Source organism: Sitodiplosis mosellana, unplaced genomic scaffold (genome assembly GCF_009176505.1).
Source record: "Sitodiplosis mosellana isolate CC-2019 unplaced genomic scaffold, AAFC_SMos_1.0 Smas_scaffold_6191, whole genome shotgun sequence".
NCBI classification, from domain to species: Eukaryota; Metazoa; Arthropoda; class Insecta; order Diptera; family Cecidomyiidae; genus Sitodiplosis; species Sitodiplosis mosellana.
Window position 1 is genome coordinate 1,423,251 of NW_022601432.1, and position 26,946 is coordinate 1,450,196.

General features: G+C 35.2%; 8 protein-coding genes across 12 annotated transcripts; 5 read left to right on the forward strand and 3 right to left on the reverse strand.

Moving 5' to 3' along the window:
* Positions 1-32: 32 nt before the first annotated feature.
* On the forward strand, positions 33-11,394 carry LOC129576655 (uncharacterized). 5 transcript variants are annotated; one of them, XR_008688905.1, is made up of 12 exons: positions 42-157; positions 1,292-1,410; positions 1,474-1,593; positions 7,323-7,576; positions 7,645-7,849; positions 7,938-8,056; positions 8,131-8,265; positions 8,336-8,522; positions 8,752-8,968; positions 9,106-10,151; positions 10,219-10,697; positions 10,779-11,394. XR_008688905.1 is itself a non-coding variant. In XM_055462021.1 (10 exons), exons 2-10 carry the CDS (start codon positions 1,356-1,358, stop codon positions 9,308-9,310), a joined length of 1,497 nt encoding a protein of 498 aa, XP_055317996.1. In that variant the 5' UTR covers positions 42-157; positions 1,292-1,355; the 3' UTR covers positions 9,311-11,394. The 5 variants fall into 5 exon arrangements, 1 of the variants encoding a protein (XP_055317996.1); XR_008688906.1 differs by lacking the exon at positions 42-157 and having other exon boundaries at positions 165-1,410; XR_008688908.1 differs by lacking the exons at positions 1,292-1,410; positions 1,474-1,593 and having other exon boundaries at positions 33-157.
* Positions 4,373-5,278, reverse strand: LOC129576658 (uncharacterized). Its single transcript, XM_055462024.1, has 3 exons — positions 5,150-5,278; positions 4,574-5,036; positions 4,373-4,481 (listed from the first exon to the last, which is right to left on the reverse strand). The coding sequence occupies exons 1-3, from the start codon at positions 5,246-5,248 to the stop codon at positions 4,465-4,467; spliced, it is 579 nt and encodes a 192-aa protein (XP_055317999.1). The 5' UTR covers positions 5,249-5,278; the 3' UTR covers positions 4,373-4,464.
* On the forward strand, positions 10,253-11,257 carry LOC129576520 (non-canonical poly(A) RNA polymerase protein Trf4-1-like). The gene is made up of 2 exons (XM_055461740.1): positions 10,253-10,697; positions 10,779-11,257. The coding sequence occupies exons 1-2, from the start codon at positions 10,253-10,255 to the stop codon at positions 11,255-11,257; spliced, it is 924 nt and encodes a 307-aa protein (XP_055317715.1).
* Positions 11,395-11,657: 263 nt separating the features above from the next.
* LOC129576657 (nucleoside diphosphate kinase-like) lies at positions 11,658-17,438 on the forward strand. Its single transcript, XM_055462023.1, has 6 exons — positions 11,658-11,862; positions 11,946-12,835; positions 12,899-13,018; positions 13,185-13,318; positions 13,419-16,819; positions 16,899-17,438. Exons 2-5 carry the CDS (start codon positions 12,781-12,783, stop codon positions 13,728-13,730), a joined length of 621 nt encoding a protein of 206 aa, XP_055317998.1. The 5' UTR covers positions 11,658-11,862; positions 11,946-12,780; the 3' UTR covers positions 13,731-16,819; positions 16,899-17,438.
* LOC129576521 (bis(5'-nucleosyl)-tetraphosphatase [asymmetrical]-like) lies at positions 11,751-12,253 on the forward strand. Its single transcript, XM_055461743.1, has 2 exons — positions 11,751-11,862; positions 11,946-12,253. Exons 1-2 carry the CDS (start codon positions 11,751-11,753, stop codon positions 12,251-12,253), a joined length of 420 nt encoding a protein of 139 aa, XP_055317718.1.
* LOC129576661 (uncharacterized) lies at positions 14,930-15,835 on the reverse strand. The gene is made up of 3 exons (XM_055462027.1): positions 15,713-15,835; positions 15,374-15,614; positions 14,930-15,241 (listed from the first exon to the last, which is right to left on the reverse strand). Exons 1-3 carry the CDS (start codon positions 15,730-15,732, stop codon positions 15,059-15,061), a joined length of 444 nt encoding a protein of 147 aa, XP_055318002.1. The 5' UTR covers positions 15,733-15,835; the 3' UTR covers positions 14,930-15,058.
* A 1,610-nt stretch (positions 17,439-19,048) lies between the features above and the next one.
* Positions 19,049-20,484, forward strand: LOC129576666 (uncharacterized). Its single transcript, XM_055462032.1, has one exon. The coding sequence runs from the start codon at positions 19,501-19,503 to the stop codon at positions 19,933-19,935; it is 435 nt and encodes a 144-aa protein (XP_055318007.1). The 5' UTR covers positions 19,049-19,500; the 3' UTR covers positions 19,936-20,484.
* Positions 20,471-26,036, reverse strand: LOC129576664 (tetratricopeptide repeat protein 37). The gene is made up of 14 exons (XM_055462030.1): positions 25,649-26,036; positions 25,498-25,578; positions 25,284-25,420; positions 24,773-25,190; positions 24,473-24,620; positions 24,114-24,363; positions 23,155-24,051; positions 22,900-23,076; positions 22,385-22,599; positions 21,741-22,272; positions 21,366-21,653; positions 21,099-21,273; positions 20,819-21,003; positions 20,471-20,744 (listed from the first exon to the last, which is right to left on the reverse strand). Exons 1-14 carry the CDS (start codon positions 25,733-25,735, stop codon positions 20,585-20,587), a joined length of 3,750 nt encoding a protein of 1,249 aa, XP_055318005.1. The 5' UTR covers positions 25,736-26,036; the 3' UTR covers positions 20,471-20,584.
* Positions 26,037-26,946: the final 910 nt, after the last annotated feature.

Consider the following 26,946-nt stretch of genomic DNA (forward strand, 5'->3'; position numbering starts at 1 on the left):
AAATCGTTTCGCACAAAAAATCGAGCAAAGATGCAAATCAGAAAGTGAAAACGAGACGTTTGTACATATTCATGTTTTGACTACGTTTGTTTAAGTGCGTTTAACGTTGTCGACAGTAGGCTCGACGATTGCGGATAGAGGCATCAACAACTTAACCGTATGTATGGTTTTGTAACTGTTTTAGTGTTTATAAAGTATGTGTGTTTGTAAACGAAATGCTGGATTAATGGGCTTTTCAGCACGACTGTGAATAAGCGATCGTATTATTGACAGCAGTGCAAATGCAACTCAATGATTTTAGTCGTTATCGAGATAAACAAAGTTTCTTTGTATGTACTTTTCTCCAGTGTAAATTGGCTAAAATCGATTGAGATGCATCCATTTCAAGAGCACATTGAACTGGTTTTACTGTAATGACCTACGATAACTTAATGAACGATAAGAATGGAGTCTAGTATTTGTTTGTGTATCTCAGTTCGGGTCTTGTTATTCACTCCAACACATTTGTCGATGCGTGTGTCTGTGTTGGTGTTTTATTTGTCAATACAAAAAGTTGGATTATATTGATGATTGCCTATCAATACGTTACCTCCAGTTCAATGTCACACAATTGGCAACAATTCCCTTCTTCTCAAAACTTTCACACGTAGACCACTACATATTTTCGCGCCGAACTCTTAGACGCAAAAAAGGATCCACAACTGTCCCATGAACACACCGCATTTCGTTGGGTGGCCAAAGATGATGCAATTCAATTGACCAATTTTGTACACTTTACCAAAATGGTTAATCATTTCAACGAGAAAATTGATAATTTATAGCCAGATTTTGTTTTCGATAAACTTATACGGATTAGAACCCTTTTTAACAAAAAATCCGATCAATTTATTCAAAAAAATATGTTTAATAAAGTTTATTGTTATATTCTACAGAGATCAAGTTATTCTGAATGCATTTTACCACTTCATTGCCGTCTATATAGCCTAGTTTACAGTTTTTAAGAAGAAAAAAACAGATTGCAAACATTGTTGGTTGTCACAGTTTTTGAATTCTATGAAAAAGTTTTAGTTGATACAACCAACAAAATATTTTTGCATGCAAAAAATCGCGCATGTCCGATTTGAAATTTTGTGCCGATAAAACTAATATGATAACACCATAATTTACGCCTACCCAATTGAAACAATCCAGATTATATTCAATCTTCAACCGAAATAGATGTTCATTTCGTTTGATGTTCGATTTTAGTTTACATTTTTGTTGCATACATTGTAATTTGCATTCATTCTAGTTGTTCAAATTGAAGTGATTTGTCTCATCCACAAAGAATTTATTGGTAGCGAATTAAAAAGAAAATGGGACATAAATTCAGCGCGATTCTTATTTTTTTGGTGGGCTATTCGAGTGCCGGTAAGTTGAACATTAACTGTTCAGTGGATATGGCACCAATAATTATTTCATACCAAATTCTAGCCAGTGTACACCTACTGAGCAATTCATTGACAACAGATGAATTCCAAAATACTGTAACGACTCATGGTTCCTTTAAAGACCGGGCTACCGATACAACCACAAGCACTTCCACAACACCGGGTAAGAGTTAAAAGTACAGTTATCCTGAATGCATTTTTTTCGTTCGATTGGGATGAAGCAAATTTTTCGGATGGTTTTTCCTTCTGTTCAAATCGATTTTACTTTTTTATTGCAAAAAAAATGGTAACATTGTTTTCACTGTTCTTTTTCTACTTCCATTGTGACGTTAAAAATGGGAAAAACTACTCACAAATGCGGCAAAGGGATGGATTGGTTTTTTTTTTCATAAAAATTTGTGATCAATTGAAACATCCACCGACTTTTAACAAGGGAAAAAAGAGAATCAAATAATTTATTGTATAAAAAAATAGTAAATGTACATTTCGATAAAATCTAAAAATTGGTTTGAGGTGGCGGAAAATTAATTAAAAAAAGGTATAACAATAATTGAAATTCTGATTTTTCGGTTATAATATCTTTTTCACTGCCCCTTATCAAAACTTAATTGTGTTTGTTTAGTTTTTTTTAGTTTTTTTTTTTGTTTGATTTTGTTGGTTGCTATACCGTACTCTTTAGAATAATTAATTTTGCCTGTTTTTATTTACTGTTTGCTCTTTTTTCGTTTGCATGTGAGAATATGTGTGTTTATGTGTGATTGGCATTTGAACTGGATCACTCTTCATGATTTTTGATTCAAAATTTATGTTCCGTTTTATTATAATTCGTAGAAAAAAGATTTACACAGTAATATATCGACATTTTGTATCAATTTCAATTTTTTTTCTCTTTTTTTTTGTATTTTATCGACTTATGTTTCATATTTTATCGACATTGTTTGAAACAATTTGTTTCCTTTGTATTTTTTTCTCTTCACTTTCTTTTCATTCATTCAAATCACCTAGTAATTAAACTATAACCGAAATGCGTGACATGCGTCCAAGTGTTTTTTATGTGTGTGTGTTGCGTGGTTCGAAAAACGAAAAAGGAAAAACATGTCTCAAGCTGCCGCACATACAATTATGATTCCCATTAAAGTATTTTTTCAACGCCCCGGTGTATAATATGCGATATTTGGAACCCGTGCTTTACACCTTTGACCACGAACATGCTGTCATGGACAGAGCTGATACCCTGAAATAGAAAAGTATGTCTTATATTATAATAATTTTGACGAAATGATGAGAAAAAATTCAACAGATGCAACAGTATTTATTATCTCTTTGGAATTAAATATAGAATGCACATAAATGTCTGGTTGTTCCTTTTCGTTGCAGTATCGCGTTAACTATAGAGACGATTGAGGCAATTGCCTCAGGGCACTACGCATTTGGGGGCACCACAAAGAGAGAAAATGAAAAAAAATGTTGATGTTTTGGTGTCCCTAAGAAAAATAATCATGCTCTGAAAAGCTGTTTATGGTGCCCCATAAAGTGCTGTTTTTGAAAAGAAATCTCGCTTGCTACCGCTCGCATTAAAAATAAATAAATACAGGAAATTTGCGCACCGCAATAATACCTACTGTTATTTTTTTTTGCTGCATGTTGCATATAAAATTAAAATCCAGACTTAATTAACTTATATTCAATTGAATCTAGATAACCACTTTATTTTTCTTCGGTTCTTCAACAAAACAAATTCTTCTATTATTTTATCCATATCTAAAGAATCCAAAACTTCGTTTTCAATCGACATCAAGGCAAATGCATTCAGTTCATTATCCGTCCGCAATGTATCTTTTATGTATTTTACCTTCGAAAAAGAACGTTCATCTGGCACGTTTTTAATGAACAAAGATGTAAAAATTCGCAGCATAACATCAATATTCGGGAAAACGGCTTGAAGTTGTTCTTCATGGATTTTCAAATGGATTGAAGCGTGCGAAACAAGAGTACCGGAACTTTCGAAGAAATATTGTTTGACGATTTTGCATTCAGAAATCAATTCGTTTGCATCAAGACTATTTTCATAGAAGGATGCAATTTTATTACAAGCCTTTTGAGATTTGATCGATGTTCAATTTGTTCAATTTAGTTATAAAACTAAATTTATCGTTTATTTGAACATAACTTCCAATTCGAGTCTTGTCGTAATGTCACGAATAGCGAATTAAGAAGTCTCATTGCGATTGTGTGGTGTGTATTGCCACTTCGCTGTTGAAAATTTACATCCTCAATGGTGAATATAAAACATGAAGAGTGTTGAACTTTGTACTAATATTTAAGTGAAACATTTGAAACAGTGTTAAAATTGCAACTGATTTAAAAAAAAATTCAAAGGGCACCATTTTGCCTCAGGGCACCACAAAACATAAACTCGGCACTGGTGCATATTCCATCGGGAGAGGTTTATATAATCTCTGCAAAAACGCAATAGAACGAGTTTCAGTTTTAAAAAAATCAAAGAGAAGGAAATGTTCGAATTTTTGAGCACAGAAAGCGAATGAGCGAGAGAAAGGGATGAAGATAGGGAGCAAGAGAACGAGAGAGTGAGAGAGAGAGAGAATACATTTTTTTAAAGCAACAATTGTTGGTTTTCTCGCGACCATAAATCAACAAAGAAGATCTAAAAAAAAATATTTCACTGATAACGCAGTGAGATACTTATGCGTCGAAATGATAAGTATTAATAGTTAAAGTACCTGTAACTCATCGGCGATTTCGTCGGCACCATGAAACTCTTCATCTTCATCGGTAAAGATAGACCCCACAGCATTTCTGCTGAAAAATTCTTTTAGTTCTTCCTTGTATCCATTCACCGCCGGATAGAACAGTTTTAAAAACTTCATGACCTCATCTCCATCAATGTCACACATTTTTACAAACGATATATTTCGAATTTGAAAAAGGTTTAAAAAATATAAGTTTGGCTGCGATACTGCCGTACTGAAGTTAGATGATTGATTGGTATGTTCTTAGTGAAAAGTAAATCAAATCACCATGCGGCTTTACCTTTGAAAATGCAAATGAATGTACAAGCGAAATAATGAAACGTGCCTATTCACTTAGTAGACTTTTTGTATTTTTATCAAAATTAAACTTACCCGAGTTGACGTATGCCAAGAAAAGCTGGTTATCCTCGACATACTCGTCCAACCCAGTCGCGTGCAGACGCATGTTGTCTTCTTCCTCAATGGACCATGGATGTGTACCGACTCGTTGGGTTGGAACGTCTGGCTTGAATACACATGCCCCAAGTTGACGAAGGCACATGTTCCAAAAATCGTCGTCGAATAAAAATTTGCCAGTCTCGATCGCCACTGGCTGACGAACGCCTCGGATAACGGGGCGGGCGTATTCATGAACAATGTTCAGAAATTCCTGGCTGCAAGACGGACCCAAAACGGTCATCAACAACTCCGGCACGCAGAGTGGCAGGTCATAAATTGGCGATCGTAAAATGTTCGAACATTTCAACATAACGTTCATATCGGACAGCGGCTTCGGATTTTTGGCTGCTGAGAGCACCAACAAATGGTTGGTGATCATGCCCTCAGACATGGCCAGCTAAATTGAGAAATAAAATATGTGGACTTTTATTTTTTTTGCTAAAATTCCACTTTTTCTATTCATATGAAAACTCTTCTAAGTAGACTTTTTGAAACAAAACTAAAACTTACCGATTTTGCTACGAAATTTATGTCGGATCCTCCATCTGCTGCGGTTGTTCGGTTGATGCGGTCACGTAGCTGCGTTTGAAGAGATTTTTGAATGACCATGCTATCGGGTTCCTGGTTCAATTCAATCACTTCGGCAATTTCACATTCGCTGTTATCTTATTCGTACGGCATTGTTCAATTGCAATGTTTCAATAACACAGATAAGGATAGGGTAAAGAATTCGTGAGTCAAAGCGAAAAAAGAAAACGCACCGAAATTAGACAGCCAGCGGAACAAAGTTCGAGTCATAACTTTAAGGCAAAGCGACAAAAATTGTCTGAGGACTCAGCGCGATTAACAAGATCGAAAGCGAGAAAACACCTTGCCGAGAAAACACAACATATCGTAAGCATGAGGGCATCCGAACAACTTGCAAGTGATTTCGATTCATCTAGTAGTGACTTAGAAGCAGTAACGCAACTGACGTCAACGATAAATGAAATTTACCGACTACAAGAAAAATTTGAAGAAATAATTTCTTCCGCAAACCGCATCAAACCAAATAAATCAATGTGCATTATGGAATGTAATAGGGAAAGAGCTACCGTTTTATTGCCATGCAATCATCAGCCAACCTGTAATCAATGTTTTGTTCTTTTTAAGGTGTTCTTGAGCGAGAAAAAGACGAACGTTTTTTGTCCGATTTGTAAAGTTGACGTATTAACTCATATTGCAGTGAATAATGATGTGTAATCCAATGTGACGACTAATGATTCACCTTTGATTAATTTGTATTTAGTATTATTTTGAAGAAGAAAAAACTTATTTCCACGGAATGAATGCAAGACGAAAATGAGATTTGGATACAATTTGTTTTCTTTGGGGGGAACCAAATGAGAGAACAAACGCGTTGAGAGCGTACTCGATTTTTGCCCGAATCGAAATTCAGCACACTAACAACAGGAGCAGCAGCAGCAAGCGGAAACCAATATATTTTTGTAAAAAAAGATAGCCAAATGTATGTCCCTAAATGGAAATATCTCTAATTGAACACCAGCTGGTCCAATTATTGCTCCAAATTGATGTCATTTTACGTTGAAAGGAACTAAGCAAAATGTGTTACCAATATTGGTCGAAAAACAATCAAAATGACCATAACAGTGAGCAATGCTATTTCAACAGATTTAAACCATCTCATTTGAATGGATATGGATGAGAAACAATTGAGCCACATTAAAAAGATTTCATCTGAAATAAATTTATTCATAAGGGAATCATTTAAATTTCCAAAGCAAAATCGAAATTCTTACAACAGACTTAAAGCTACATAATCAAAATGAATCTCAAAAATCGGCTGACTATGTCGTGACGGTTGAAATTTCCATCACATTTTGGACTCATTGATAAAAGCACCCCAAGACTATCAAATTAATCACCATTGATGACAAACTTAATTTCATTATCGAGCCCATTTTTATTTACGTCTTTTCAATACGATGCAGTTGTTTTAAACGAGAGAGAAAAAGACCAAGTAATAAAACATTATCAGTATTGTTGAGACAGTCAGAAGCAATGCTTGATGATGATGTTGATTCATATAAATTTATAAATACAAAAATATTACAACAAAACAAATTAGGTCATATGAATAAAATAGCAACTGCAACTGCTATATGCCAATAACAACTCCATTCAATATTAATAGCGGTCTATTTCTTGATTTTTTTTTCCGTTTGTATAGAATTAGCGGTAAAATTTCATTGAAGTTAATATGATGTCAGTACACGATGTTCATCAAAAGATGAATGAATGAATGAAATTTGCACTCTGATGCAAATGAGGGTGCATAACTGAAATATTGATTTGGAAATAAGAACCATTACTGTTAGAAATCAGGACATTTTTTCGCTGTGTTCACTGGGAGTCTATCATTGATATGATGTAATCAATGGGCTGTAACACGGCACATGTATACACAATGGAGTGTGCAAAACACAAACACAATGTATGAAAAAAATTATACACAAATAAGCTTCTGTGACGATTTTTCACGCAGTAAACATGATCAATATAAATACAAAGCAATGAAAATTGCAAACGCTTTCATATGTTCATTCAGTAAATATTCAATTTATAACGATGAAGTTTACATTGTTAATTTCTACTGTTGCAATCGTGTCATTCTCTATTGCAGTTGATATTCACCATCAGCGCTCAACCATAAATCTGACGCAAACGTTACAGGGGAACCAATCAGAAGCTGTTTGTAAAATCAATGAAAAACCATTGAATTTACTGGAAATTAAACAAATGCATACATTTTTGGAAAAATCTTTGAAGAAAAATGTGTTGAATTACACTTTATCGCCGGTAACAAAACCCGGCGACAACTATAACTTTATGCTACAGTCACTTGAAGTGAAACTACTTCAAAATGATTCATTTGAAGTAATAATAATTTCAATTGCAATGAAATTATAATATCGTAACCTAAGTGACAATTGTTTAATTTGCAGATTGACACGCTAAAATTGGTATGCAAAACACCGGCGGGCGTTTCAATAAGTTCGTCACATTCAAAGCAATTTTCGAATGAGATGCACTTTTATTCAGTCATAGTTCCAGCAATTGAGCTATTCGAACAGAATGCAAATGTTCCGAAAACTGAACGAATTGATGCATTTGTTCGTTATTTTGGTGCTAGACTATCCTTAGATTCCAGTGAGATTAAAAAAAAAATCAAAAGTCTAACTATTAGATTGAATTTTCGATAAATTCGTTAAAATATCAAAAAAAAATTCCATTTTAGATGTTGAAAGTGCCGATGGTGATGCAGTCATTCTATTGGAAAATGCAAAGTCACTCAATTTCGCTTGTCTGGGTAGAAGAGATAAATTTGATAAAGAGCAAGTTTTAGCCATTTTGAAAGTAATATCAAATTGAAAGAAAATTTAATATATTTCACCTTCAATAGATTAATCGTTTCCCATTTCATTTCACAGAGATTGGCCAAATTGCATGCACTCACTATTGCTATGCGACGTTTAGAGCCAACAATGTTCTATTCGAAAGTGGATCCTCATTTACACACACGTTATAACGGTTCCTTTCTTGAAACACTAATCAATATTACTGACGTACATTCATTTCAATCGAAATTATGCAAAATATGTTTATAAAAAACTTTTTTTTTTGTTTTATCCATAGAAATTTGCCAATAAGTTGCCGATCACTTTTCCAAATATGACGATTGAGACGCAAAATACGATTAAAACTCAATTGAATAATTCGAAGGAATATTTACGGAATAGAAGCATAAGCTCTGCTCCAGACACACCATACACGACATTTTATCATAGAGATTTGTGGGTGAAAAACATCATGATTAAAAAAGGTACATTTTCAATTTGGATGAAAGAACAAACTCCGAATGTTGCATATGTGCAGTGATTGAAATTGTGCTAGATAGAAATATTATTGATTTTGTGAGACCAGAAAAACTAGTAAACAATTTGGACTTTCGGAGTAGCAACCTAGTTCAAAATACGAATTTATTTTGCCTGAATCTTTTTTAGATATTTTTTTTTAATTGAAACAAACCATTTAATCTTATACAAATATAGGCGGGCACTCAAAACAATCGATTCAAGTGAAAATCTTGGACTTCCAAGCCTACGATTATGACTCGTTCGCATTTGATTTGACATTCTTTGTGTTTTACAATGCCCAAATTGAAGACTTGCAAATGAATTTCAAGTTGTTCATCGAATATTACCATTCGGAATTTTTTAACACAATGCGACTCGTCGATTGCTCAATAGATGATTACACATATGAAAAGTAAGTACATTGATATAGCTATAATCTCTGTTTTTGTTTAGTACATGTACAGTGTACACATAGTTGTAATTACTCCACTGTGCTGACACAAAATCAACAATAGAATTATAACAACTTTATTTTTCGCTTTTCATAAGGATGTGGCACGAAATCAAGGACAAAGCCAAACTTAATTTATTGAAACTATATTTGTATCTGGCGTTCGATCAAATTGAGATACTTAAAAATAATGAAGTGGCAGCAAATGGCACCGACTTTTACTTGGACCAACCAACACCAGAAATCATTTTAAATCGTTGGAAATGCATCAACGATCTATACATTGAAAATGGTTTCATTTGAATTGGTTAAATTGTTTCCATAGTTTTATCTAGAATTTTATGAAGAATGATGAAATCAAATAGTCTAAATTAGAGCTGATGCAGAGTCAAAATGATTGGGATCAAATTATCAGTTTTGATTGAAAAAATGCATGCATCAAAAATGACGCAAAACATTGTTTTATTTGGTGTGTGTGTGTGTTGCATTGCTTCCAAGTGGAAAAAACATTGCAAAATTATCACAATCCAATTTATTGATTGGCAGTTTGAGTTGCAATAACTGGGAAATACCAGAAAATCGAACAATTTTAATTCGCTATTCAAAAAAGAAACGATTCTGTCTATAATCTGCCCTACATGCTCTAGAATTGCCTTATGAAAAATCAATAATTTCATTTTTGTATAATGCCGCTGCATTGACTCCTTGACATCAAGTTATCAAATTAAAACAACAACAAAAATTTGTCGGGTGTACTTTTGTCCTTCAGAAAAACCCAGAATCATTTTACATTCAAATTGAAATATCGTATAAGATGTACAGGACACAACGTACGTATGAATGTGTGAGCACAATGGAGCTAAGCAGATTAGAATTATTTTGAATTATATCACGTGGGTAGTATGACTAATATATACAATATGGGATTCGATTCAAAGTCTCATACATTTCAGTGGCCGCATCGGAAAGGACGTTAACGTACAACGATGTTATTTAGGTTGTTTTTAATTGGAATAATCACCACTAAGTGTATTGCCAGTGATGAGCAAATAGTTCACGATTCGGAAAACTGTTCGCAGAATCAGTCACTGTCAAAGTATTCATGGAGACCGGCTGGTTACATATACCAACCAGGAGTGGATGAGTAAGTGAGATTTACAAATTCGAATAAATCTATGGACGTGATTAAAATATCAGTTAAAATTACACAGATTACATACAGAAATCGAGCAATTTTATGAGCATATGCAACTAACGCCAGTCGAACGTGCACTACGAACAAGAGTCATCGATCGGATAGAGTCTTTGGTGCAACAAGTATGGCCCAATGCAGAAGTGAAATTAATTGGTAGCAACGTTTTAGGGCTAGCGTTACCAAACAGCGATATTGATGTGATGATTGTAAATGCTTCGGGACCCTCGCCAATACATCAACTAGCTGATAAACTGATGGCCAGTGACATTGTCGAACCCAATTCGATTCAAGTCAGAGACACCCTAAGAGTACCAATTATTGAGTTTACGGACGACGAAAGCAAAATCGACATTGATATACCATTGCATGATGCAGCTACATTGAAAAAGGCCGCACAAATCAAAGAATATCAACGCAAATATCCCGTTTTATCGAAATTGGTTCTAGTTTTGAAGCAATATATGAAACTACGTGGTGTCAATGATGTGTTCACAGGTTCGGATCAATCGATTACAATATGAACTTTGATGTGATAATGAATTTGGCTTTTCTCACAATTTGATGTATGTTTTACAGGCGGAATATCATCACATCCATTGACATTAATGTGCATCAATTTCCTTCAAATGCATCCAACGTACAGAGCTGACGAAAATCCAAATTTGGGTGAATTGCTCTTGGACTTTTTCGAATTATATGGTAAAAAGTTCGATTATGAAAATTATGGGCTCACCATAAGGAATGGAGGTCAATATTTACCAAGAAAGGAGCTACCATGTGGAATATTCAATGGACATTACCAGTTATTTTGCATTGAAGATCCATTGGTATGGGTGAATGCTTGTGATGACGCATATCGTGCATCAGATGTGCGACAGGCGTTTAACGATGCCTATAACATCCTGTCATCGGCCATTTCTGCCAATACTCGAACTAGCACAAGCGAATGTGCAGATAACACCATATTGGGCCGAATTATTCATGTTACGAATGATTTGATTTCGTTCCGAAACTGGGTTCGAAACAACTTTGAACATCTTCTGAAGAAAAATTGAATCGAAAACTATACTGCGGACATTGTACTAGCTTGTCTTGGATTCAGAATATCAAACAAACCAAATGTAAAAAAAAAACACTTTGACTAGCTCCAGAATAAAGTCTTTGGACTAAAGCTTGCCGACAGCTTAAAATACATGGAAATAAATATGTTTCATTGAACTTCTCTTTCTAACGGCTGAATTGAATTGTGCTTTTTTGAATAAATCATTTGACTTGATCGAAGCGCCCCCTCGATTTTCAAATAATTATTGCCTGTCATTGAAGAAGTTTTGTTGACATCAACTCTAAATATATTTCTATTGTTATCAATGGTTGCAAGTATTCTATCGATTGAGAAGCTTTTTTTAGATATTAGAGATACGAATTTGCTAGAAAATAACCAATTATCAGGTATGGTATAGAAGATTGCATAGCATTTACAGTAATAAATGATAGATTCACGCAGTGTCATCCATTCCATTCTATCAATTGCATTTGATTAGCAGTATTATGGGTAAAGAACGATCAGCTGGTTTTTTGATTTTTCGTCGTTCAAATTCGCAAGTCGAGTATTTGTTGTTGAAAGCATCCGAAATGGGTATGCATTGGGGACCACCAAAAGGTAATTTTTCTGGTTTATTTTAACATTGGACTTTCATTCATTTAACTCATGAAATTATCAATTGCATTTCTGTGCACACTTAGGACATGTTGAGCCCGGTGAGGATGACATCACCACTGCTGCACGAGAAACACGAGAGGAGGCCGGTTACTCAATAGATGATCTATATATTCATAAAGAGCCCTACAAAATGCATTACAAAGTTAGAGAAAATGATAAGACGGTCGTTTATTTTCTCGCCGAACTCTTAGACGCAAAAAAGGATCCACAACTGTCCCATGAACATACCGCATTTCGTTGGGTGGCCAAAGATGATGCAATACAATTGACCAATTTTGTACACTTTACCAAAATGGTTAATCATTTCAACGAGAAAATTGATAATTTATAGCCAGATTTTGTTTCCGATAAACTTATAAGGGTCAGAACCCTTTTTGACAAAAAATCCGATCAATTTATTCAAAAAAATATGTTTAATAAAGTTTATTGTTACAGAGATCAAGTTATTCTGAATGCATTTTACCATTTGATTGCAGTCTATATAGCCTAGTTTACAGTTTTTAAGAAGAAAAAAACAGATTGTAAAAATTGTTGGTTGTCACAGTTTTTGAATTCTATGAAAAAGTTTCAGTTGATGCAACCAATAAAATATTTTTGCATGCAAAAAATCGCGCATGTCCGATTTGAAATTTTGTGCCGATAAAACTAATATGATAACACCATAATTTACGCCTACTTAATTGAAACAATCCAGTTTATATTCAATCTTCAACCGAAATAGATGTTCATTTCGTTTGATGTTCGATTTAAGTTTACATTTTTGTTGCATACATTGTAATTTGCATTCATTCTAGTTGTTTAAATTGAAGTGATTTGTCTCATCCACAAAGAATTTATTGGTAGCGAATTAAAAAGAAAATGGAAAATAAATTCAGTGCGATTCTTATTTTTTTGGTAGGCTATTCGAGTGCCGGTAAGTTGAACATTAACTGTTCAGTGGATATGGCACCAATAATTATTTCATACCAAATTCTAGCCAGTGTACGCCTACTGAGCAATTCATTGACAACAGATGAATTCCAAAATACTGTAACGACTTATGGTTCCTTTGAAGACCGGGCTACCGATACAACCACAAGCACTTCCACAACACCGGGTAAGAGTTAAAAGTACAGCTATCCTGAATGCATTCGATTGGGATGAAGCAAATTTTTCGGACGGTTTTTCCTTCTGTTCAAATCGATTTTACTTTTTTATTGCAAAAAAAAATGGTAACATCGATTTTTTTCCCAATCTAACGGTTTTTCTTTCATTTTTCGTAGAGCCAGTGATAAACAGACATGAACGAACTCTGATATTGCTTAAACCAGACACTGTGCAGCGTAAATTAGTTGGTAAAATAATTGAACGTTTTGAAAGCAAAGGCTTCAATTTGGTCGGTATGAAATTGATTTCGGTAAGTTGATTCAAATGTCTGTCCAAAATACCGTCAGTTTTTCTTTCTTCTGTTTACATCATATTGGATTTAAAACAAAATACACTTTTAATAAACTCAGGCAACTGAAAAGATGATCGAGGAGCATTATAGCCAATACAAAAGCGGTGCAATCCATGATAAATTGATCAAATACATAACTTCGGGTCCCGTTATTGCAATGGTTTGGGAAGGTGCGAATGCCGTTCAAATAACCCGCAAGATGATAGGATATTTTCGGCCAGAATTCGCAGAGCCAGGCACTATTCGTGGGGATTTTAGTTTGGATACAACATTCAATATTATTCATGGTTCATGTTCGATCGAGACAGCAAATAAAGAGATCAACATTTGGTTTCAGGAGCATGAGCTCATTGACGACCACGACTATTGACTGAATATCCATAGATTTGCTTCTGGAACAAATTTTACTTAATCAATAGTTCGATGTTATTCAATATGACATATCCAAATATGCAATGCAAAAATTAATTATTTTTATTTATTTCTAGATCGAGATTGAGAGTAGAGTATAAATAGTGCTGATGCAGAGTCAAAATGATTGGGATAAAATTATCAGTTTTGATTGAAAAAATGCCTAGGGGAATTTAACTCTTACGAGTTCAGCATGTTTTTTGCCAGTTTGCTTGATTCGCGGGAGTTCGACGCGTTCCTTGTACGTACTGACGCGCACGGTCACAAGTTTACACAAGTTTGTTTATGGTTTTGCGCGTTTTTCAAGTTGTTATTTGACAATTAAAACGCGTTTCAAGATAAAAATCGGTTGTTTACGTGTATAAAGATTTTTCACATCCTTTCCAAAAGTTCAAAGATTTATATAATTATAAAATGGACAAAGGAAATATTTTTAAAGAGCTGGAGAAAGTGTTGAAGAAAAAGTTAATCCAGATATAATAAATGGAACGACTGATGTGTGCGCGTCGTCCAGCTACAAGTTTGCACACGAACTCGCGCGCGTTCGCGCATGTTGTTTTAATACGGAACTTGTCAACTGAGTGGAATCATGCAAGTTCTCTGGTGAATGTAACAATTTCGTGCGCGTTTATATCATTTTTTTACAAGTTTTCACGTAGTTAAATCCCCCTAGAAAAATGCATGCATCAAAAATGACGCAAAACATTGTTTTATTTGGTGTGTGTGTGTGTTGCATTGCTTCCAAGTGGAAAAAACATTGCAAAATTATCACAATCCTATTCATTGATTGGCAGTTTGAGTTGCAATAACTAGGAAATACCAGAAAATCGAACAATTTTGATTCGCTATTCAAAAAAGGAAAGGATTCTGTCTATAATCTGCCCTACATGCTCTAGAATTGCCTTATGAAAAATCAATAATTTCATTTTTGTATAATGCCGCTGCATTGACTCCTTGACACCAAGTTATCAAATTAAAACAACAACAAAAATTTGTCGGGTGTACTTTTGTCCTTCAGAAAAACCCAGAATCGTTTTATATTCAAATTGAAATACCGTATAAGATGTACAACGTACGTATGAATGTGTGAGCACAATGGAGCTAAGCAGATTAGAATTATTTTGAATTATATCAAGTGGGAATGAGAAAAAATTGAGCCACATTAAAAAGATTTCATCTGAAATAAATTTATTCATAAGAGAATCGTTTAAATTTCCAAAGCAAAATCGAAATTCTTACAACAGACTTGAAGCTACATAATCAAAATGAATCTCAAAAATCGGCTGACTATCTCGTGACGGTTGAAATTTCCATCACATTTTGGACTAGTTTATTTCGTTGATTGGCCGAAGCGATTGTGCCTACTTGTTGGTCCAAGTACTTCTTTTGGTATTCCACAATGAATTTGTTGCATTGCATTATGGTAGCGCCGTTGTAAAGAATGCGATATTTTACAATATGCTCGCCGAGCTGCAGAGGATAAATCGAAATTGTGGTTAATTCGAAAAGTCAACTATGATGCCATTCATGGATTCATTTTTGAAAAGAAAAATGTAGAAAAAATGTCTTAGAAACGAAGGTGATCACGAAAAAGGTACTTACAACTGATGTCAATGGTAAAATGCTGGTTACGAATCGATGGATGCGATGTTTCACACGAACGATTGCGATCCTAGTCCGATCATTGCAGTATTTACACTTTAATCCAAATCGAATTGAAGCTGCGCCCAAATCTCCGTAGTATTTCAGCACCGATTTGGTGATGGATGAATAAAGAGCGCTGTCGGAAAACGAAATGCTGCCGGCAATTGCTGTTTGTGGTTCCACTTTGACCACCACGTATCTAGGAATGGAATATCAAATTATGAGGAAAAAAACGTTTAAAAACGTTCAATTAAACTGAAAATAAAATGTTTTGAACAAAAAAATTCGATTCAATACCTGTATTTCACTCGAACCATTGTGTTTATTGTTTGAACTTCATTCGATCAGCACGCACGTTGTTCGTTTGTTTTGGATACGATTCAACTGTCAGTATGACATTTCACATCGCTATTGTGAATGAACCATACAAATCGTGTGGGGAATATGGTGAATAGAGAGTCCTTGTGAATGGATTATGTTATTTTTAAATCATTTGACTTTTCACTAGAAATTGTTTAATTCAATTCCATTATTGTTCCAATTAATCGCTTCAATTAAAGCAGATAATGTTAGATATGATACTTCAAATGGTGAATGTCACAAGATTGAGCCATCTCATGTAAATACTTCACATGGTGTTTGCTGATAGCAGAAGATTTTTTATTGATGCAATAAACATTTGAGGAATTTCATCAGATATCCGTTACGTCGACTACGTTGATGATGATGATTACCTATAAATAATGGACATGAAAAAAATCGACAAATGAAGTATTTCGAAGCGTATTTATTTTTGATTTTATATTTATTATGAATTTTCATTAGAATGAGACTCTTTTGTCGATTTTAAAATGATTAAGCAACAAACATTGCATATCGATTTCGTATTGTTGATGTGACGGAGATGATTCCATCTCCGTGTTCATTATTACGAGATTTTTTGTCGGATATTTTCGTCCGTACCGTTTAGATCATTACCGTTTTGTGTTCACATACATACTTATTGCATCTTTCCACGTCTTAGGAGAAATTGTAGACGATTTCAAGTTTTTTGGATCGTCAATAGAGGCTAGAGGATTTGCAAGATAAATTCAAGTTTGCATTCGGTGAAAATCGGCTTATTGAAAGTCCATTCGAAGATCCTTTAATTTTCGATGGCATCAAACTATTGTAATGTCTTTACAACCGTCTGGATTGTCCCAATTACTTTTTCGTGTTTACCTGATTTAATGATTTTTTTCTACCTTCATGTCGAGTCATTATCAAACAGGAGCAGACTTTAGATCGTGTGCCCGGAGAATGAAATCAGTTACATTTTGGTGCTCAACAGAAAAACAGCATCAAACGGAGAACTTTATTCAAAACCATTAAAAACGTAAAAAATACGAGAAAAAAAAATCGAAAGTAAGCGTTTTCCATTGTGTTAAAATTGCGTTTGTGATTTTTGTGAATAAATTTTATTTTCTTCTTCAACTGTCAAAAGGTATCGAAATCCGCTTATGAAAAAATGATACTAACAGATTTGAATATCGATTGCCTGGAAGGAATCCTGGAGCATTTGGAATTGGTTGATCTTGTCAATGTAGCTGATTCGAATGAACGACTACGTCATGCTTCGAAATTTGTTTTTGTTCGAGTGGCCATCGATTTATGTGCAATAAACATGATTGTTCGAGAGGGTGCATAATAAGACACCGATTGACTGCACCCTAATAGTGCCAATAGACGTTTCGGACTTCCCAGACAGAACTCAAAAATATAACAAATAACAAAATAAACATATATCCACTTACTATTTGGTTGATATACAAAATAATTTCATTATTTTTACTCTGATTGTACTAATTTTGTCTTGTTTCATCACTGTTGGCGTACTGAAAACGATAAAATTAACTAAAATTATTATTTAAAATTCATGAAAGTTCAATGAAGTTCGAAATCAGGACTGTGAAAACATGTAGAATATCGAGTCAAACGAATGTCAGAGAAGAGAGAAAATAAAATTAATAAATTGAAATGAAAACGATTGTAATCATTGTTGTTATTTATAATAACTTATTATCGGCTTTTTATTTCTGAGTCATCATTGATTTTAATTACTAGAATAATGTTTGTTTCATCATAAATGGTGAGAAAAATTAAACTTAAAGGTATTGAAGACCCAAATGGTTCTGAATTTTTGAAAACCAAATGCATCGCAACTTAACTCACAACTCAAATATCTTTAATATCTTCAAGTTTAGATTTCCGAAGCAAACATTATACCAGCATAGATTCGAGAGGCGAATATTCCGGTATAAATTCAAAATGCAAACACACTTGCCTCGAATATTGACCTTAGCTTCTATTTTTACATGGAAATCATCTGCATAATTACCGGTATTATCCACACACCGAATTAAATCTGTTTCGAATCAACTCGTTGAAAATATGGCCAATGAATAAAAAGAGAGATAAGTGTTATCTAATATTTGCTTTCCATTTCCAATGTCCTTTTCATCCGCATTTGAAAACCGGTCGAGAAACATAAGAAACAGAGAATTCTTTAAAAAAAAAATAAACGATCGTTCATGTTTGTTTCTGCATGTTAAATCAAATACCCGCTTGGGATTCCCTGGAAAGAGCCTTGACTACTCGTGTATAACGCGCGTTCGTTTCGTACTTCAGTGAATTGCATGCCGTTCGACGAACGGATAAATATACAACGGTTATGCAAACATATTAATTGGTGATAGCGGTGGTTTTGCGAAGAGAAAGAAAAACACGCATAAATAACCGCAATTCGTCGAAAAGTTCTGTTCCGGCAATCGGCACGAAATCATGAAATGTGATGTGTAAAAGAAAGCTGAATATTCGAAGAAAAAAAAACTCGATGAGACCTATTTGCCTCAATTCATTGTTTATGTTCTGGCGTTTTTGACCGTGTCAAATGACTAATATTACATCTGTTTGGCTACAATCAAGCCATAAACATGACACGCAGATAAAAGGTGACAATTTATTAGATGGCTTTTGTGAATGAACGAATTGCGTTGATTTTCCTTCAGATGTTCCAAGGAAAAGCGAATGAATCACATCGATATTCTGTCAAGTGGCATTTTAGCACGGTGAAAGATTAGTGTATCAAAGCGTTTGATGTGGCTTCTAATCTTTTGCGTGATTGTATTATCATTGCGCACAAAACACAAACGTTTGTAGACGATCCAATGTGTTGATGAATTTCGTCACTTAGCATTTGTCTTAAATTTGATGGAGAAAAAACTCCGCAAAAATAAACCAAAAACCGACAAAAAGAGAGAGAAAAATATTGAAAATTTCCCAAGAAGTGATGGTGCGACTAACGTTGACGCCAAATACTCTCGATTTTCAAGAAATGTCGCGTATACGCGCCAACAGAATAATAATTTATTAAATTGGGTCTATTTTTAATGAATACGGTGAATTTTCGGTTGCGACGAGCGCTGGGAATTCCTCGAAACGTGTTTTATTTTATTTTTTTCATTGAAATAGGCGCACCGGACAAGCGCACAATCACCGACCGACGCAAGTGTGAGTGTGAAACGATCGTGATATTTGGGTATTTCATGGAAATAATATGCTGATTTGGCGCAAGAGTGGGGCGCACGTATATAAAGCTTTGCGCCGATAATGGTTGACTTATCAGTAAGCACGATACCGTCGACATTGGAATATCTATCTAACACGCAAAAAGCGGACAAGCGGATGAGACTATTCAAATAACACGCTACGACTATTTTTAGTTGAGAATTTGCATGTGATTTTAGACGATTTCTCCCTCGATATTGTTTGTGAATCAACGAATTGCTTTGCAAGCTTTGAATTACCTTTTTTTTCCATTTCAATTGCTGTATTGAGCAATTGTGTGTATCTAGTGAATCATCCAGTTCAAATAGACTGCGCAAACGTTTATCATCTGAAAAAAAAAACAACGAAAAAACCAGCGAACAAAAGAAAATTACGTTGAAAAAGATTGTGAATCAGTTGTTTGTATAGATAAAATAAACGCTGAAGTGATCATCCGGCACACACGTACAACGGTAGGGATACTAAAAATTGAAACGAAAATGGTTGCGACAAATTATCTGAGTGAAACAAAGAAACCAATGGTCAGCGTTGGGCATAAAATTCGTGCCGCACTTTGGTGTGCACAAGTGGAAAAGCGGCTAATTATTGGATTAAATGAAGCAGTGAAAATGTTATCAAAGGCACCAGACAATAGCCTGTTTTGTATATTGGCTCCAGCCAAAGGAGACACCTCGACCCATATTCAAGAAGTTCTACTGGAGGCCTACTGCTATGAAAACGACATTTACATGGTTAAAGTGGATGCAGCTGAGAAATTAACACGCATTTTGGGCACACGTCAATCACAAACATGTTGTTTAATTCAAAAGTCAACCATAAATGCCGCCGATATCACGGCCATCGAAGGTGAATTGATTGATTACTGCGAAGAAATTTGGAATGAAACGAACGTTACGCCGATCGCTCTACCGTGAATTAAGACGCATTTTAAGTGATGACTTTGATGTCTTTGGGATTATGAAAAAATACACAAATTCTATTGGAATTTGCTTTGAACCATTCGATGAAGGAATTCATATAATTTTTTTTTCTTCTTGTATCATCGTAAGGAAATTTTCAACGCGGAAATTTTTTTTTGAATAAAAAAAAACGTTTTTGAATTGAACGCACAGTGCGTCGTCGATCGGCCGATGTTGCATACATTTTTCATATATTAAATGTGACATATTCCAAACACGCTCTTCTTCACACCATCGCAACAAATGAGCAGCGCTGAAGTGCTTACGCGTCACAATTGGTTATGCAAGAGGCGAACGACAAGCGCGCGCATTCACGTACTTTTCAAAATACGTCAATTGGTGACTTTTAATGAATTGTTAATTTATGTTAGCTATTATGTCGCATCGATCGATTCGTTTTTGTTATTCGATCGTTCGTTTTTAAGAAATCATCCAAACATTGTTATTATCGTTTCGTTTAGGTAAAAAAAAAATGAATAAATAGAAAATGTTTTGTTATGAAAATTATGCTGTTTTTTATTGAACCATTTTATGGAAAATGTAAGAAAAAAAATTATAACTTTCGCTAATCATGATTAGATTTCCCCTTAAAAATCATATAAACTCATGCACACAGTAGTTGCTTGGCTGCCCAAGCTTCTCGGCACAAAGGATTCGCATGAATGGCTTTCTGCACCAAATGTTTACTCTTTGTTGGGTTTATGCATCGCATCGCTTCACTCGCCAGAACCAGCAGCTTGGCCACATCCATCGATGACATTTCCCTGAATGAAAGTGCAGTAATTTCAATTTTAGGTAATTCTTCTCCAATGTTTTATCTCTCTTCTGTTTGACTTACCGCTTCGAATGTTTCCGCTGCATGACAATAGTTCCTTGAACCATTCGAGTGGCGGCAGTCGAATGCTTTTCGTTCTTTTCAATATTGTTCAGGAGATAATTGGCCAACACTTTCCGCAACAATGGTTTATCGGGGAAATTGTGGATCTGTGAGTACAAATAGTTGAGCCCTTTTGCCTTTTCGTTCTGCAAGAAATGATTTTTTGTTTGTTCCAAATGTGAAAAAAAGGTTAGAAAAAGGTTGTGGTCGGCGTTCATAAAATCACACTTGGTTTTCTTACCCGTTTCAAGTATAATTCGGCTGTTAAAAATGCGATGTGATGACACCAGAGATCATCGCGTTCATACTCCTTCAATTCTTTCAGTACCAATTCGGACAATTCAATGTCATTGTGAAGAATGCCAAGTGCGCATGCTGACAAAAGTGCTTCGATTGGTCGGTTTTCTTGACCAATACTGCAAATGAAACATATTCAATCAATTTTCTCAATCCAATCAGAGAACGTGTTTAACCGAGAAAAATAAGGCAAATCAAAGCCATTTATTACCATTGAAACAGAACGGATTTAGCGTCATTTTCACCTTGGAATGCATAGACCATTGACGACAGCGCGACTAAAATGTATAATTTTTCTGCATCATTTTTAGCCAGACACTCCAGCGCACTTTCGTAAACGGCATACGAATTTTCATATTGTTTGGCCTTGAAATGCGAGTGAGCCAAACCGATTGTGGAACGGAATGTTGCTTCCGTTACATTCTCGAATGCTTGTACAGCTTCAATAGGTCGATTGTCTTTGAGTAGGCTGTACGCTAAGTTGCATAGCATTTTATCTCTGGAAACGAGAGCAAGAGAAAGAGACAGCGTGTTAAACATGCGAAATTAGAAGCACGGCATTATGAGAGAACAAAAAAATAACTACCGTTTGGGTGATTGTTCAATTTGTTGGGTAGCCGCTTGAAAAGTGGGAATTGTGATGCGCCAGTTGCGTTGATTGTGATTTAAATAGCCCAAAAATGATAGCGCCTCCGATGTTATGTTTGTTTCATTTGCATTACTGTACCAGGTGATTGAGTCAATTGCCGATGAAATGGCATTCAAATGCTCAACATAGTATTGTGTACGCTTTTGATTCTCCGAATCGTTGAGTAGCGAACAAACCCAATAGGCGTACTGTATGGCTGACTCATCGTGATAGCCCAGTGTAATTGAGTGTCGAAGCAAATCGATTGTTTCGTTTGGTGCCAGTATTTCAGCGACTTGTGCTTGACCGGTCCATGCATTTGCATACGTGGGCTCGGATTGTTGGGCTTGCTTAAATGCCGTATTTGCCAATTTTATTTGACCCTGTGATAAATACAAAATGCCCAAGTTTGTCCAGGCTACCGCCAATTTTCGATCCAATTCCAAGGCCTTTACGAAACAATGCTGCGCCAATGGCAAATTTTGCACATCTAATTACAATTAGAAGGAAAAATGAAGTTAAAATTAGATGCAAAATTTATTTAAATCAAGAAGATGCAATTGAACAAATCGCATATTGTTCACGTGGAATGATTTTGATACCTTTTGTTGTGCAAATGACTCCCAATAGATTCCAGTATTTCCATTTGTGTGGCGCCGCTTTAATTATATGCTTTGCCGCTTCGGCGGCTAGATCCAAATACTTTTTACGCGTCTCACTCGTTCCATATTTTATTGAACGATTGTAATAATTCAATGCGAGCTCGTACCACAGCGATAAATCGGACGCACTTAATTTGATGGCGCGGCAATAAAATCTGAGCGAGAAATAATCAAGCAGCAGAGTGGAAATTAGTTTTGTTTATTCCATTTTTTCTTCTCAATTCGAATCATTTGGATTGTTACGAAAACTCAAATGATCTCAGATTTAATTTCGTTTCTTTTTTTCAATAGAAAAATTCAGAAGAAAAGAATGAAATCATCATTTCGAACGAATTGAAGAATCACAATAGGTGGAAAAATCTTAATTTTGATGAAAATCGATGAGTGATTGAGAATAATTGAAGATTCTTCATTTATTTAATAATTTCAAGATCATAAATAAGAAGTCTCATTACCTCGATGCCAATTCGTATAGTTTATCACCGCAAAGCGTAACAAACTCATCGCTTTCATTTGCCAACGAGCCAGGAATGGTAAGCACTGCCTTTGAGATTGGCAACGCGGCGATGAAATCGAAACAATTGGCTAGAATACGCCACAAACAGATGAAATTATTTCGTTTTTCGATGGCGCTGAGGAGAAGCAAAGTGAAAATTTAGTTAATAAAACTTCAATCGAATGTTCTAATCGTTTCAAAAAATCAATCTAACCTAATCAAATAGCGAATCGCTTCTTCGGCATGAACTTTGCTTCTGCCAACCAAACGCTGTTCCAAATAGTAGTTGGCAATGCCGAGATGTGCATCGGCTATTCCCTTCAGTGCCGGCATATAAGTGGGATGATCTTTCAGTACATTTTCATAGGCCAAAATAGCATCCTTGTGCAGTTTCATAGTGGTTAAAACATTCGCCACTTGCAACTGTGCATAGATGTTATCGTCGGCCAATTCACAAATCTTTCGATAGACTTTGAGTGCCGAATTGTACGAACCACGTTTGAGATACGAATCGGCAAGACCTTCCCAGCTGGCAAAATGCAGGGCATCCATGCGTAAAACGGCTCGAAACGCGTTGATCGCATCATCGAATTGATTCTGTGCCAAATGATGAAAGCCCAACAATAATGTGGCCCATTTGCACGGTGTGTTTGGTATGGCTTGCGCAGCATTTTGCAAAAGTTTCTCATTCAATTCCCATTCCAAATGCTGGCGATAAATGGTGCTCAATAGAATCACACTTTGCTCTTGTTGTGGATTCAAAAAGACACATTTTTCAAAGCATTTTCTTGCCCGTTCCGCATCACCATTTTGCAGGTAAGATTTGCCCAACCAAAAGAAACAGTCGGCATTGTATGGTTCCAATTTGGTCGCTCTCAAAAATGCATTCAATGCATCGGAATAATGGGACAAATTGAAATGAGTTTCACCTAGCTGCAAAAAGTATTCACCGGACTCATTTTCAAATGATTGCAACAGCTCAAGGCATTTGTCATATTGACTCTGATGCTGTAACTTGTAGACCAACAGATTGTTGTAACGATTCACATCTGATGAAATTGATTGCAACTTTTCATCGGCTTTACTCAGTTCATCCGTTTGTATTAGCGATCTGGAAGTTAAATTGATATTTTGAATTAAATTTGGTATGGAGATTTACTTTGAATTACATACTTAATCAAAACCACTGTCAACTCAATCTTCTCTTCATCCGTTAGCGTTTCATTCTCAACCGATGACACAGCCGCTAGTGCCTCTTGGCATTTCGCCGCATTATTCTGTCCCACCAAACTTTGCAAATATTTCAAGTTTATTGCTTTGGTCTTTGTGTAGCAATATTCAGCCAATGTAAAGGCATGCAGTTTGAGGTGCGTATCAGCGAGTAGTTTTAAACACAGCGCATCGCCATTGGAAATGTTAATAGCTACAAAATAAAACGATTACGAATTGAGTTTCAAGTTGTACATTTTTTCCATGGAAATTCACGATTTGAGCTGCATCAAATGCAAAATGGAAATGCAATTCCCTTTTACCTCGATTGAGAAAGTCCCTGGCAGCCACGTAATTTTCCGTGTCATACAAGTGAATACCCTTTGCTATCAGGGCATATAATGATGGATGTGATCCGCCCATTTCAAGCACTTCATCGGCATATTCTTCGATTGATTTTGGCACAATCTCCTGTAAAGAGAACGAAAATTTGGATTTTTGATGGAATAATGCCCAATGGTCTACTTCGTCTAACGCTTTGACAACGTTTTTTTTTGTCGAAATTTTTTTTTATTGACTTCATCAAAAAAAAAAAATATTCGCAAAATTTCGTTAAAACTCACCTCAAACGGCAAATCTTTTTCGTAGTATTCATTTACATATACCCAGCATACCATCTCAAGTGGTATAAATTCCTTCGGATAAATCTCTAACATGTGAATGGCACTTTTCAAAAGTGCTTCATAATCTTTAGAATTTTTCAATATTTTCAAGTATTTGATGTACACTTTGCAATGATCACGAATGGTTTGATCGTTAACTACTGTCTCGAATGCCTTACGGAACAGCTGTAGCCAGGTTTTGTCGATATTTATGCAAGTCATATAAATTTCGACCAAACTTTTGTACGCCGATCGTATGCGCTCTTCATTGTTGGCAGTGTTATTCACTTCATTCTGGAGAATTTCAATGCAGGAGACCGTTGTTTTTGTTACTAATGCACACTCTTCCAATTGCTTATGCACTTTATCATAATTTGAACTGAAATAATGACACAATTTCTCATTAATTTGATGATGATGTTGAAATTTGAACATTTTGTATAAAATTTGATTGAATGAAAAAGTGGCTTACGGCACTCGTTGCAAATACTGTTTGCACACATTGGGTAATTCAGTGTTTTGTACACATTTTAAAAGGCCTTGAAATGGAGAGATCAGAGCATTTGGGTCATCTGTGCATTTGATGGCTTTGAACAGGAAATTCGCTGCCTTAAATTACAAGGGAATGTCACTTAATTTCCGAAATTGAACGGCCATTTAGTTTACATTGCATCCAATAAACATACCTGTGCTGGGTTACTTTCTTTATAGATGGCTCCCAGTAATAAATTGGCCGGATAACTCTTCGGATCTGCCTTTAGTACGTCCTACAAAAGCATCAAGCCACACTCAAAATACCTTGACACAAAGCAATATCATCGTTGCAATAACACTTACGTGGCATTTTTCTTCAGCAATTTTGAATTGTTTCTCAGCATACGCTTGTTTGGCATCCTTAATCAACTGTTTTAATTCTTTGGACATATTGCCAATGATACAATATCACAGGAATTCACTTCACTTTCTTACTACGACTTATATGTTGTTGATCGGCACGAAAATTGAGGTTATGATCCCATTCGAATTTGTCAACAATGCAAAATCAGATGACAGACGCACAAAATGCACTTCAGATCGGGCACCCCTGTAAAAAGAAAGTCAAGAATTTAAACTCAATTTTAAGGGTTTTATTAGCAATTTTATTTTAATCCAGTTTAAATTCATCTGCTCTATTTGTGCAATGAACATTGAATTGTTGCCCACATGTTTGCTGAAATGTGCCTCTTTCTCATGGAACATTCCAAACGTATGAAAAAAAATCAATGAAATAATTGATCCGTAAAGGTGAGAGAATAATTCAAACACAGTTGTACAGTTTTTAATACATGTTTTATTTTAAGTCAATTGATTCATTCATTTGCTCGGTTGTTTTTACAATGAACATTTGTTGCTTACATTAATGTCGAAACACCTAGTCACCTAGCATATTTCTGTGGAAACTTCAGATTTGCGACTAAACTCGAAAGTCATATTCTTTTTCTTTTTCTAAATTACGTTGTCCATTTTTTTCCTTTCTTTGTACAATGCCATCAATGTTTCCGTTGATCTGGACAATTTCCAATACGGAACCGAAATAAACACCCGAATGATGACACTTTATTCTACTAGAAAATCCAAGTGTTGGTTTACGCAATGGATAAAATCACCTAACAATATTTTTAAGTCTAAATTTGATTTTATTTCTTTAAAAAAAAAGAGATCAAATCTCAAATTTAGTTCAAAAAGCTTTATACTCGGTTCAGCAAACAGAAATTGGTCTCGGAATCGCTGGGTTTGCATTTGAGATGTGTTGTCTATTAGTAAAAATGTTTGTAATTGTTTGTTTGTTTGTTGTAAATTACTTTAGTGGAAAATCTGGAGGATTATGACTTATTCAGAGTTTTTAAAAAGTGGCAAACAACAGAGATCCGTCGTAGTCGACGATACAAAAAAAAATGTTCATATGGATTTGACTTAGGCTAAATGAATGCAACAATAGTGCTATCCTAATCGGCTCACAATTGAACTAGGTGGTGATTTGTCTGTTGGTTATCAAAATGAAACAGACTGGAATCACGCACTATAAGAATCATTCGATTTTGAATGAAAACTGCTTAAAATGCGTTGATTTCACCAAAAAAATAAGAATTATGAGC